Below are 14,433 nucleotides of genomic sequence, written 5' to 3'. Positions count from 1 at the left end.
GTCAGACGTTTTCTCTGGAATTACTCGCTTCCAAAGAATCACTGGACTCTGTGTGTGTGTGTGTGTGTGTGTGTGTGTGTGTGTGTTTCTGTCAGTGTGTGTGTGTGTGTGTGTTTTTTGATAACCTCACATAGAGGACTAGACCTCAAGCCCAGTTTCCACCAAGCAGTCCATTATGGATCAGAACAGTTTGGTACAGGTCGGATCAGTAAAACCTCATCCTGTTCCCACCGCCAACCGTGTCCTTCTTGGTAGGCAGCGTATGAGCCCGATACGCCGATCACCGCGTCAGTTATGTCATGCACTCCATGATTTTGATGTTTTGACCATTTTTTGTGTTTTTGTAAAGAAATACTCTGATTAAAAATATTTTAATTGACATTTGGGATAAAGTAAGTCGACAGTTTAGGTTTAGTTAAGTTTCTTCTTTTCTTTCTTTTTCTTTTTTAATTTTGAACATGAACAAATATTTAAACAGAACAAAATCAATACATAAACAAAAGTAAACAGAAAAAAAGCAGCAAAAAAACCAAGGAGCCAAATAATTTGTTATTTGCATGTTTAAAAAGGAGTGAGAGGAAATCGAAACTTAAGTACTTCCACCCCGTTTAAATAATGACAAAAATAAAATTAATCACTACATGAGCAAAATACACCAAATACTCATAACATAATCGATACCATCATATCCTTTTATCTTTTAAGAATCATGTTTGTTTATTATTTAATATTTTTATTGAAAAAAAAAATTCAAGAAACAAAAATTCAATTAAACCATTTTCTTTTTCTAGACTGTAGAGAAAAGGTTGAATGAACAGAGAGAAAGCAGTTTAACATTGTAAGTGTTATAAATATTTCAGCCAGCAGGGGTCATTTGGGCTAAATTAAGTCGACAGTTTAGGGAATAAAATCATAGACTGTATAAAACATGGACGTAGTCTCCCTGACGTCAACTGTCTGTTTCTGAAGCAGAAAACGAAGCAGATCGGCTATCGCGGCCATATTGGTAGTGGCAAGGGCTTTGCGTACAGCTATAGGGCACCTGTCGGTCATGTGACCCTGAGCTGTGCCTCTGATTGGGCGAGCTTCCGATCTTAATATCTTCTGAACGGCTGCGTTAGATAAAAATTCACCCCCCGTACAGTGGGTGTGGATAGTAAAATTAGCAACTCAGACAGGAGACGTATTTTGAACCAGGCTGTAAATAGGTTAATTTCTGCTTTGAAAACAGCTTTTTTTGGCTTGGTGTGTATGTGACTTCAGGTACTTCCAGAGCCAACCTCAAGCTAACACTCCAGAAACAGCAGATTTTAGCACTTCAGCATCGTCTCATATTCTTAGACCAGAGGTTGCTGCTTGAATAAAACACAAGTGTTAATTTTACTCAAACACAGACATATAACCAGAAATATCAGAGAAACTGAGCATTTTTCAGAGCTGTGTGTTAAAGCAAAGACAAATGTGTTTGATTCTGTGACTTTCAAATAACAAAGACATTGTTCAGCCACAAGGGGGCGCTTCAGGAGCAGATATATGTTTTTAAATCTTATATCATAATCTAATCTTTATGAGCTTGTGAAAGTTAGGTGTCAGGACAGATCAAAGGAAGCTGGAGGCGGGAAAATGCTCGTCCTCGTCATGCTGATGTCATCAAAGTCTGTCTGAGCTTTGTGTTTTTTTTTATCACCAGCTTCTACAAATTTTATAACCAGACAGATAAGAAAAATGGATATCATAGGGTCGTTTGTTTTTTAAGCTGAAGTTTCCTCCACTTTTGTTGCCTCTTTGAGGTTGTGTTTTCTTGCCAACTTATTTTTTTTGTACACAAAAATGCCCAAAATGACAAAACAATGATCTGTGAGAATAAAACATTATCTAAGTTATTTTCAAATAACAGCATTAAACTTTACGCTAACTCTACATGATCAGAGTACGGTGGTCTGCAGGGACAAAAGAAGTCAGAAATAACTCCAAACAGGTCACAGCGTGTTCACCTGTGGCTGTTAGGAAGACAAACTGTGTCTGATATCAGTCACACAGATAACTCACTGCGTACTTCCTGTCACCTGCTCCACATTCTTTTTATAAACTAACCTCCAGCTTTTCAATATGTAACATGACCTCTTTCTCTTTCTGTCGCTCTCCTTATCTTTTTCTTTATTGTTTGCCGCCGAGGATGAACAACTCTGATCTCCAGCTGCAGCAGAAAGCAAACTTTATACAAACAGAGGATTCTTTAACCTGTAATCACTGACTGTCTTTTATGAGCTGATTATATTTGGTGTCATAATCTGGCACTACAGAGCGACCGGCTCCATAAAACGGATGAAGAACAAGAAACAGCTGAGAAAGTGAGAGAAACAGAGAAAACAGAAGCTAACGGCCAGTCCACGTCATACCAAACTAAACAGAGCAACCAAGTGAGCAATCAACCAACAGACTGCTAACATCATCAGCCTGTCAACCTACAAACTCTGCAACAAACCACAGAAATAATGAATAACTTTTTAAATAGGAAACTAACTAACAAGAAAAACTAGTTATTGTAATGAATAACTGATAATTTTTTAAAAATAACTTAACGACATAGCTACTAACCAAACTGCAAAAATAACAGAGATAAATTGAGAACTAAAGGTCAAATAGCTGTTTAAAGCTGTATTTCTCAACGTGGGTTTCTAGGACCCCTAGGGGTCCACGAACCATAGTTTGGGGGTCCGCAAAACAATTTAATTTCTATTTCATTGAAAAATCATATCAATAAACTTGGAACCCTTGCACCCACAAAATCAGCCATTTTTTTTCCAATATTCTCACCCAGGTTAGTTTTGTGCCATGAGATTAACGCTCATGTGATCGTGACATGTCTATCACTTCATAGTTCACAACAATAGATACAAAAACAAAACAAAACAAACAAAAACAACTCAAAACATATAAAGTCTTGGTGTACTGGTGTGTACAGACAACAAGTGGGCCAGGAAGGGGTTTACAAAATGATTTACTAGGAAAGTATAAATTCAGTCTGATTCTGTTGTTGGAAAAAATAAATCAATAAAAGAAAAAAAAAAAAAACACAACAACAAAAAACCCAAAAACAAATAAAAAACATAGTACATTATTAAATAGTATCATTTTTATTATGCTAACCATTGATAGCATTGTAACCTGAAAGGGGTCCAAGAACCTCTGGTCTAGAGAATCTTCAAACCACTAAACTTACTTGGTGAAGTTACTCTGCTAATTGCCAACAAATCAAATAGCTAGCTAGCGAGCTAGCTTTAAACATTGCTAACCAGATAAATAACCAAATATCTTAATAATAGATTTCTGACTTCTTATCAGATGGCTGAACAATAACTCATCACATGACTAATTGACTGACTAACTAACAAACTGACAATCTTATGATCTAAATAACTAAGTAACTAACTAATTTGCCAACTAATAATTTTTCAAACTGACAAACCAGCGAACAAACTTAGTAACTTACAAAGTTTTACGAAGTAACCTGCAGACTTACTTCGTGGCTGAATAACAAAGTAGTTAGTGTGTCACAGACTGACACACTAACTAAATGGCTAGCTAACTAACAAGCTAGCTAGCTAGCTAACTAACAGGCTGAGTTACTGTCCCAGCAAAGAGTGGCAAACTAACAGACTGACTGACAAACAAAACTAACTTAATAACTTACTCACTTGCTAACTTACTAAGTTAAAGACGCATCTGCTTACTGACGAACAAAGCTAGCTCGTCAACTTTTCTGACTTTGAAAATAACCATGTTTTTTATTTTTCTCTGTTTATACGATATGTTATGAAAATAATCTAAACTTCACCCAGATCATTTAACGACTTTTTTTTATATAATCAGACTCATTTTGATCTACCTGTTCAGTTTTTCCAGGTCAGGCTGCAGAGACATTTTAAATACTAATCGACTCTATGTCCCCTCAACAGATCAACAGCTGATTAAAAGATAAATAACCTTTTATTCATTCAGTTATTTCTTACTTTCATTTTAATTTTGAATCATGAGAATATGAATCAGAACTTCTACATAACAGGCTACCTGCAGTACCACCACGATCCACTAGAGGCCTTCACCCTGTTTTCCTTTAACACAGATATTAGTCTGTTGAAAATATGAACCATTATAACACCTGCTGCCCATATAAGGCAATTCCTTCCTCCCTGATCGGAGGGTTTATTCCAGCAGGAAGCAGGAAGCCACTCCTCTGTTGGATTGATAACGCCGCTTGGCATCATGGGTAAACAGGGTCGGTGTTTGAAGCCTTATCAGCAGAGCGGTTTGAGCTGTCACAGGTGGAGCTTTACTATGAGTGGAGCTGGTTAACCAGACGGCAGCTGTGTGATTAGATTAGAGCTGAGACGAAGCTTTAATTCAGACTGACTCTGGTCTGTTCAAAAACACACGTCAGATTAACCAACGTGTTTTTCACCAGAATCTATCAGACGTCATAAAAACTGCTTTAAAGAAGTTTGTTCATTGAATGGAGGGGGATCCATCTTTTCTGATGCATTCAGGGAAGTCAGGAAATCTGGATGCTGATTGTCTTTAGTGACTCAGCATCAGACAGATTTATGCCTTGGTGTAAATTTCATATCTTCCCCTCAGATTACCAACCATGGCAGCCAGACATCAACACACTGGATTGTGTTCCCCCTGCCTTTGCTCTCCATAGAGATTAGTTTGGGATTATTTCAGCAGCAGATTAATCATACACAACCAAGAATTTGAAATATGGTTTTCAACCTAACGTCACTTAAAAACAATGCAACCCATCTCTGCGTTTAGATGTGGAATCCTGCCGGCAACGCCAGAATGTGGCGTTTGAAACATGGTGTGTGTCTGAGAAGTTGGCAACCTCACCTCGAGGAATTTTACCCCGGAGAAAATTAGCTGTAAGCTGTCTCTGACCCAGTGGTCTTGCAAACTTGTGCGACCGCTTTTGAGCTTTCAAACTTGTATTTTAATTTCCCAAGGGGTGAAATTCTCCAAAGTCAAAATTCTGAGAAAAAGTTGAAATTATGAAATAAAAAGTCAGTACTATTGACAAAGATATTAAAATTACCAGAAATTTGGCCAAATGTGAAGGTCGAACGTTAAAAATTAGGGGATAGGGCATAAATTATGAAATAAAAGATCACAATCCTGAGACAAAGTATTGAAATCAAGTCATTAAGGTCAAATCATGAGATAGTCAGTCATTAAAAAAAAAAAAATAGCCAAATGATAAGTTATAAAGTCGTGATTATGAGTTAAAAAGTACAAATTCTTGGACATAAGCTAGTTATTAGACTGGATGTTGAAATGCTGTGCCCTAACCTCAGCTGTGCTAGTTCTATTTATAACCTTAGAACCCCTTATGACATCACAAGCTGTGCGGTTTCCATGGTGATGGGGAGCACAGCTAAACTCCATCACCAGGCGTGTTTATAACCTCTGTTTGGAAGCCTAAGCTGAACCCCTTGTGACATCATCACCTGTGTGGTTTTCATGGGGATGGATCATTTCCATTCATTTTAATGGGCCAAAAAAACTGGAAAATGCTCAATATTTTAAAAAGTACACAGGTTAAAAATGTGAAAAGTACAAGTGCATATCTCCTGAAGCTTTTGAACATTTTACAATTTAAACGGTGAATATTGGTCAAAATTTGATGAAGGAGCAGTGAGTAGTGGGAAGTTCATCAAAGTCACTTGGTTTCTGTAAGAAATCATGACATGGAAATGGAAATTCTGCGATAAAAGTTGAGTTGTTAAATGAAAAACCAAGTTTTATTGTTCGGTCACTCGATGTACCAACTCTAACCCCTGTTTGCAAGCTTTGGGTTGTGACCAACAGGATGAGATCTCACATACAAGTTGTAGAAGTAGGAGTATCTGGGCTCAGAGTCGGAGACAGTATCAAGGAAACTATGCTTCTGTGAAAGGACAGCTTAGCTTCTTCTAAAAGACGATGTGGTGCGTTTGAGGCTCAGGAAACGCTGCGGTTGTATTTTTACCTTCTTTTTGATCTTTGGGTTTTTCTTTTCTTCACCTGCTGCTGTCACGAACAGAAAAACCAGCAACGGTGATGGAGAATCAGAAGAGAAGAACGTGAGAAAATTCACATCTGTGGAAAAAACAGAAATGTAGTCTCCAAGTGATAAGAATCAATAAAACTATGTGAACATGAGACCCAGAGTAGTGAAATGACTGTAGACTGTGACCAAACTCACACTTTGTTTTCTGACACCATTCAACTTTCCTCATCTAACTGCACGTTTTTTTCTGTCTTGAGGTTTTTTTTTTTTAATATGTCTCAGGGGAAATTCCCTCACAGGCGTCCTCACACTCACAGAAATCCTTCATGTGTGACATTTTTTTTCACTCAGTGGTCTTTTCTTTTAATGTAAGCGTGGCCTTTTTTTTGCTTTTTTTGAGAAAGTTTAAAAAAAAAAAAAGCTTTGTGAATAGTGTTTGTAAAGCAGTGGCCGAAATCAATCTCACATTTTTAAGAACCAGGCCTTTATTTGAGTCACTTTTTATTTCTTTTATTCTAAAGTTGTTTATATATTTCTCTTTCTAAGTGATGATTTTTATTCATTTCTCCGTGTATGTTATCAAAGTCTGGAGTCATTCGTTTCTCTGATATCAACAGAGGTGATCTTAAAGTCATTCAGGGTAAAGACACAGCTGTAAATGTGCTAAAGCTAAGCTCAAAGCTAAACTTGCATGCACAGTTATTCTGCATGAACAGAAAAATTATGGCAAAGTGTTTTTGGATGAAGATATAAAATCAAAATGTTGAAAATACAAACAGACTGCACAAAATTAATGTTAAAGGTAAAGAATTGAAGAATAATCCCATGCAGCAGGACGCTAACCTGCTGTTTGGAAAGTGAGCGCCGTGATGCGACGCGTGATGCTCTGTGGTCTGCAGCGTCTTTCTGTCGGGGTCTTCAGAGAGAACAGTTTCTCTTTCCACTCAGCGTGGGAGGAAGCAGACGTGAGGGGAAACCCTGCAGCAGACTCACTGAGAGAGAACAGCAGGGCTAAAGGGGGAGACCATCACAGCGTCTCATGGGAGCTCAGCAGGTTGGGTGGGGGGTGTACAGACGTCCCCCCCCCCGTGAAAAAGTGAGAATGTGAGAAAGTTAATATTTCTGAGGTTTTAGAAGAAGAGCTGTTAAATGTCAACTGGACAGAAGCGTGGAGCTAGCAGATGCTAAGATACCAATGCAAACAGCTCTGACTTAGGGCCAAAACATCAGCAGGTGGACGAGCTGGTTCCTAATCAGTGGGTTTCCTATTTCATTTATTTGTGATGGAGCACTAGGAAAAAAATTGGCCAAATGGAAAGATTGAAAGTCAGAATGTAGGGATAGGAAACAAAAAAGATGTGAAATAAAAGATAAAAGTCATGAAATTAAAAGAAAATACATATGAGACATTATGTAAAAGTAACTTAAATTGTAAATGTATAAAATTATGATTCTGTACCTCAGAAATTATATGATAGAGACCACATTTGTAAACTAAAGCAGAAATGATGAAAGAGTAAGTTGTTATAAACTAAGATCGTGAAATGTCAAAAGATAGGAAAGAGAAGTTATGATAAAAAAGCTCAAAACCATAAAATGAATGTGAAACTTATGAGATGGCTGGCCAAAATTTTGATGTAAAAAGTCAAAGCAAAGAGATTCAAAAAAAAGTTATGCAATAGTAAGTTACTGCTGTGATCTAAGATGTGAAAAATACAAGAGAGATACTCAAAATGTCAAAACTTTGAGATTAAAAGTAAAAATGATGAGGTAATAGTTGAAATATGAATACGACCTTTATATGAATAAAAAGGTCAAATCATGAAGAGGTGATAAAATGTCATTGTCATCAGATACTCTGCCATGGTTAACTAATGAAAAGTGAACTGAAGAGGTTAAAAGTTAAACTTTGTGATAGTATAACAGAAATCATGAGATAATGAGTAAAAATAATGAGAGATTTAAGTTCAAATTATCAGATGATGAATCAGTATTATTGACTAAGTTATCATAAATTAACAGAAAATGACAAAGGAAATGTCAAAATTAGAGGAAAAGAAAAAGAAAAAGTTGTTGAAAAAAGTAAAGAAGGTAAAGTTTGAAGAAAGTCAATCATAAATAAATAAGATATAATATTTAGAAGCATAATCGAGTTATATGATAAAAAAAGTTATTGTGTCAAAAAATATTAAATTGAAGTAAAAAATACAAAACTATGAGACAAAAATTAGTTATCAGATAAGAAGTCAAAAAATTGAAATGCTCTGATAAAAGATCAAAAATTGAGATAAAAGTTGAATTCATGAGATTAAAAAGTTCAATTTATGCGAAAAAAAGATGAAAAAAGTTGAAATCAATTCAAAAATGGTCAAAACAGGAGACAGAAGGTCATCATTTTTGTTGTAGTTGTTTTTTTCTTTTATTATATATTTTGTGTGTTTTTTTTCAATTTGTTCTTTTCCCTGGTGATTTTCCTTTATTTCTCTTTGTATTGTTTTTACATGTTCAAAATAAGCATTATTCATTCTTTCATTTATTCATCATAAGGAAATAAAATGTCAATAATATCAGAAATAAATAAATAAAAAATATGGGCTGAAAAAGTTATTGTGCTTTAAATATCCAAAATTGTGGCTAAATAAGTAATTGTGAATGAAGTTTAAAGATTTGACAAAAGTTTATTTGGCAAAAAGTGAAGATTATGATGTAAAAGTTTGAAATTCTGGGGTAGAAGGTCAAAATTTGGGATAATAGTTGAATGTGTGAGATTTAAAAGTTGGAGTAAAGAGATAAAAGATTGAAATAAGTTCAAATAATCTAAATCATGTGAAAGTCAGTCATTATTTCTAAAAAGATCTTTTTTTTTTAGAAACTTCAACAAATTTAGTAAATGAAAGGTCTAAACAATGAGGTAAAAATGAAAAATTATGAAATAGAAAGTCAGAACCTGCTCTGCTTTGAATCCTTTTTACTCTGTGATGATGATTCTGGAAACCATGAGGATGACTTTAGAAACAGGAAATCTCTCTCTTCTCACTCACTGTGGTGATCTGCGTGGTCTGAGCATGACTCAGCAGAGAGGCAGAGTGACTCATCACATTCTCTCTCATCTCCTCTGTTTTCTCATGTTTCCATTTCTGCTTTATTTAGGATATTTGATCTTTTTCAATGCTTCATTTTATCGTTTTCACCTTTGCTCCGTGGAGAAAAATCAAAGTTTCACACACCGCTCTGAGATTGCACATCCTCCCTCACAGGAAGGACTTTTATTTTGAAGGGTTTTCAACACTTCTGAGAAACTTTACTACAAAAGGAGGCACATACAAAAATATAAAGACTACTTTAAAAAAATATCCATGGTTTGAGGAAGATTTCGTTACAACACGATTAAATTATTGATCAGTTAGCTGGACGTCTTAAATAAAAACACGACTTTTAAGAAGAATAGTGCAAAAACTGTCAATAAAATACAATAAATACAGACACATGGACACAGTTTGGTTATAAAGCATGTAGAGCAGTGCATCATGGTCCTTGTAGTTCCAGCGTTGAGGTGAATCTTCATAAATACGTCAGAGTTTGTGATTTCACGGATGAGTTACTGTAAAGTCCTCAGCAGCTTCAGTCTGTGTTTCAGCTCCCTGCTCCTCCTCCTCAGCTCCTCCTTCGTCCTCAGCAGCCCCCTCTCCTCCTCCCTCACCTCCTCGATGAACTCCCTCGCCTTCTTCAGGATCACCACCTTCGAAGCGCGGTCGTTGTTCGCCAGCGCCGGGATCTGATCCCTCAGAGCCAGGAAGCTCATCTTCAGCTCGCTCCTGCGCTGCCTCTCCAGCACGTTGTGAGTCCGGCGTTTGTCCTCGTCCTCGCCGTCTGACCGGGGACTGACGCACCTGCGCCCACCGCTGCTGCGCTGGGGCTTGAAGCGTTTCCCAGCAGGCTGCTGGGCGGCGTAGTTGTGCTGGTGGATGTTGATGTGGGAGCGTTTCAGGACCAGTGGGGACGAGCTGCTGCCTGCTGAGCGCCGGGACGCCTTTCGTCTGTCCACTGTGACGACGTCGATCTCTTCCTCCTCCTCACCTTCCTCTTCCTCCTCTTCCTCCTCCTCTTCTTCTTCTTCTGGAGAAAAATGAGAGATGCATTTTAACTCTGGACAGGATTTAACATCTGAGAGAATTAAACAGGAAGACAGTCAGGATTTTCACAATAAAAGCCTCGTCTCACCTGATTCGCTGTCGCTGCTGCTGAGAGGCGGCGTCTCCAGGCACAGCTCTGATGCCACCTCCACCTCTGCTCCGCCCTCGCTGGGCGTGGTCCCCGGGAACACCACAGAGGGGTCCACACAGTCTGCAGCTGCTGTGTGGAAATCCTGCAGGTACCCCGTGTTCACCTGAGAGCTGCACACCTCCTGATCCCCCGCTGCGTCGTCCGCCGTGGAGGAGTCTCGGCGGGCCTGCAGCACAGTGAGCGTCTTGGACACCACCTTCTCCAGCTCGGTGGCGGCAGCGAAGCTGCTGCTCCACATGCAGTCCTGGATGATGAAGGACTGGGGGAGGGCAGCAGAGGGGTTGCAGTCATCATCCAGCAGGTTAGACGCCGCCTCCAGGTGCTCGGTGGCAGACAGCGGGACTTCACGGAGGGCGGATCTGCGACTGGGGGACAGGGGGGGCATCTGCAGAAGCTCAAACTTCTTCCACATGTCCTCACCGGGGCCAGGGAGGTGCTGCCTGCGAGGGGGCGGGTAGAAGTCCTCCTCCTCGCCATCCAAGAAGTACAGTGGAACAGAGTCATAGTCGAAATCATAGTTCATCCTGGGCACGGTTAACAACGACGGCATCACGCTGCCTGGGAGGAGACAAACAGGACGTTGGACTAAGTCTAAATCCAAACTTCACACAGTGATACCTGATATTAATGAATGAAAAATAATGTAATAATGAGATAAAGATGTGTAAGTGTTAAAGCAGGGGTCAAGTATCCAGGTGTGTCCAGGTAGAGGCTGTTAAATAACCTCTGAGGGGTAAGTATAGGAGAAGTGCAGCAGTCGCACCAAATCTCATGCAAAAAACACAACATTCAGTGCTCTTGTTGTGGTACAAGGTGGTTAAAGTTAAATCAAAACTAAAATGTCAAGATGTAATATTTTTACATACTAACTGACAATTCGGCGTTGTATAACCTACAAAATAGTGTTTAGAATTGACCAAAACAAAACTTATAAAGTGTAGAATCTGCTTCCAGCTCAATATTACCCTACAAAATTTTGTGTAAAATAAAACCCTGTTATGCTAATAAACACAGCACTTAGGTATGTTAGAAAACTGTACGTATTATGTTTGAATGTAACGGTGGAGGATTAAACACGACTTGCTCAAAGAGTGACAGGTGGGGAGTCACTGCACCAAACTCCATTACAAATATATGAAATTTTATTTTATACAGTGGGATTTTACCATTTTATATAAGCTATCGCAATGCAGTTCAACTATATGGTAGGAATATTTACAGGGAACAATTCGGCATCATTTTAAAGTGATATGGATGAAACTGTCCCGCGTAGAAGCCTAAAAATGTGAAAAAGTCAGCGAACCGTTAGTCGCATTCCCAACTTACCGTTATGACAGCCGGAGTAAACGAAGTGAGAAAAAAAGAGTAAAATCCAAATGATCCGTGGAGAGAAAGTGAGATCCTAAGAGTGAAGTTTATCCTGAGGAGTCTGAATGACTAAATGTAGTGTCAATAACCAAAAACTTCACTCCTTATTCCTCTGATGCTGATGTGTTGCCTCCTCAGAGTGAATCACCTCCTCCAGCTGCTGCGGAGACATTTAAAACTCCTGCTCCTCAAACTTTTATCTCCATCCGCCCAAGACCCTTTTGGCGCCAAATGTCACCTACGTAATAGGTTAAAACGGATTTTAAACGTGCTACATTCTCTCTGTAAAATAATAAAATGCGTCTTTTTCAAGCATGGGAACATTTTTAAACTAATTTTGAGCAAATTGAGCAATTTCAAGCGTGAAACACGGGGACTAGTTCGCTTCGCGGATGTGAACAGGAGTAGGTGGTCCGTGCTGACTGTAAATGATGCAAGCAGCAGGAGTTCCGGGAAAGCAGCTGTGATTCAGTGATTGGATGCTGGAAAATAAACAAATAAACAGACAAACAAACAAATAAAACAGATCAACAAAAACAAAATAAAGAATTCCCAATCAAGAAAGAAAAATTAAACAACAAAACATTAGGAAAATACACAAAACAAAGAAAAATAACATAGAAAATAAGCTTTGAAACAATACAAATCTACAAAAATAAGATAAAATTAATTAAGGAACCTGTTAATGTAAATATAAACAATACAAAGCATTAAGTTATAAAATTATTCAAGTAGACATACAAAATTAAGATTCATTTTTTTTGTTTAAATAGAAAACAAAAACATAAAAATCTATAAAAGGAAACAAAATGATTTAGAGCGGCAGTATTGTAGGAGAATTTAAAAAAAAAAAAAAAAATATATATATATATATATATATATATATATATATATATATATATATATATATATATATATATATATATATATTTATATATAATACATTTTTGAAACCATTCAGAAAAATACTAAAAATAAACAAACAAGACTGAAAATCAACAAATAAACAATACATTAAAAAATAATTAAACAAAAGTAACCTTAGAAAAAGAAATAAATAATTCAAGGAAAGAAATTACCATACAAAACAATCATACATTTTTAAATTCTTAAAATATGCAGGAAAAGATATGAAATGAATAATTAAAAACATGTTAAAAACACTAATGGACATAAAAGTGTAATAAACAGAATTCAAGAACTAATTACAAAAATATTTAGGGAAATCAGATGTTTAGAAATAAAACAATATGAATATATTTGAAAAAAAAAACATGCTTAATATAGTTTGAAATAAATAAACAATGAAAAAACAAAAAGGCTAAATTCAAAAAACATGTCTTTACAATATACTTATTTATTATTTTTTGAATGACTGATAAAAAATTGAGTCGTTTTTATTAAAAACCCTGATTATTAATAATATTCGGATAAAGTGTCATCTTTCTTGAGATACAGACTAATAAAATTTAAAAAAAGGATAAATTTGTATCAGTCATCACCACTTTTTGTGAGCAGCATTTACATGACAATTTGCTGCCCCCTTCTGGCTGCTGGGGCTCACTGCTCCAATCTGCAGCTCTTGCTGTATTTCCTTTTCTGTTTCTCTTTTTGTTGAACTCAACAGAGCCTTTACTGGAGACAGACTGGCTTAGGACACTACTGCCCTCTTGGGGCTGCAACAACAAACTGCTAGTAAGGGTTTTCCTTTTCTCCTATTCCTGCATGAGACAACACAGGAAAATAAGAGGAAGAGGGATAAAAAGAGCTAGGGAGTAAAGTTACAGGTGATCTAATGAAGAAGAGGAGAAGAATATGCTGCTCATGCTGACGTCACAACAAATACTCTCACTGGTTGGTCCCTCATGAGCCTTTCCTTTCAGTGTGTGTGTCTATCTGTATGTGTACCTGTAAAGGTGGTTTATGGGGACAGTAACCAGATTATTACCTGACACATGGGTCCGATGATCTGCTTCTCTTAGTCTCCCCCCCGTCTTGACACTCAGGTGGGTTCAGTCCATGTTAAAGGTATATCTTTGTGACAGAAAGTCTGCTTGCCCCCCTTCTCCCATTTAAGTGTTGATCTACCAGTCTTACGGGGACATTTTACCACTCACCCACTTTAAGGGGACCATACACCCAACTGACTGTGTGTGCGTATATGTGAGTGAGTTGTGAGTTGTGATGCAGTGAGTTATTGCAGCAGCTAAGGGGCAGCATTGTAAAGGATTTATCATTAAGAGAAGCACAGAGGCACAGGCATTGACTTTATAAATCAAACAAACAAACAAACTGGGAGACTGCATTTTGGGTCTAAAACCAGACCCCATCGTACACAGACCCAAATCAGGTATTAATATACCACAGGGGGATTTTGAATTTGATGTGACACGTCTATTTTAAAAATCCCAGCCAATGAAGCATTCAAGGTGCTGAGCAGGTGACCATGAATATTAACAATTATACATTGCTAAATTAATTTATCTGACTACAAACATCATACAGCATGTTTAGTTTGATTTACGTCTTTCTTAGTGAGTTCTCTACTCTTTCTTTTTGAAAAGGAGTAAGAAAAATTAAACTGAATTCATGTTTTAATTCATATATTTGAGCAGGTAAATGGGACTTCTCTGAGAAGTTATTAGTCAAAAATTGAATTAGTCAAAAATAGCATACAACCACTAAAACACATTTTTGTGCTCAATGATAATATACAATAAATGAAATAAAAA

At 37.3% G+C, this 14,433-nt stretch overlaps 1 protein-coding gene across 2 annotated transcripts; it reads right to left on the bottom strand.

The window, feature by feature from the left end:
• Window positions 1-9,279: 9,279 nt before the first annotated feature.
• LOC141804393 (transcriptional regulator Myc-1-like) lies at window positions 9,280-11,880 on the bottom strand. 2 transcript variants are annotated; one of them, XM_074688790.1, is made up of 3 exons: window positions 11,660-11,880; window positions 10,271-10,891; window positions 9,280-10,165 (listed from the first exon to the last, which is right to left on the bottom strand). In XM_074688790.1, exons 2-3 carry the CDS (start codon window positions 10,881-10,883, stop codon window positions 9,648-9,650), a joined length of 1,131 nt encoding a protein of 376 aa, XP_074544891.1. In that variant the 5' UTR covers window positions 10,884-10,891; window positions 11,660-11,880; the 3' UTR covers window positions 9,280-9,647. The 2 variants fall into 2 exon arrangements, with proteins under 2 accessions (XP_074544891.1, XP_074544892.1); XM_074688791.1 differs by having other exon boundaries at window positions 9,280-10,162.
• Between the last annotated feature and the right edge of the window lie 2,553 nt (window positions 11,881-14,433).

Source organism: Halichoeres trimaculatus, unplaced genomic scaffold, assembly GCF_033239565.1.
Source record: "Halichoeres trimaculatus isolate MK-OKI-2021-1 unplaced genomic scaffold, fHalTri1.1 fHalTri1_scaffold_15, whole genome shotgun sequence".
Taxonomy (NCBI): Eukaryota; Metazoa; Chordata; class Actinopteri; order Labriformes; family Labridae; genus Halichoeres; species Halichoeres trimaculatus.
The sequence above is the reverse complement of the archived record's forward strand: the minus strand, read 5'-3'. Positions and strand labels throughout refer to the sequence as shown.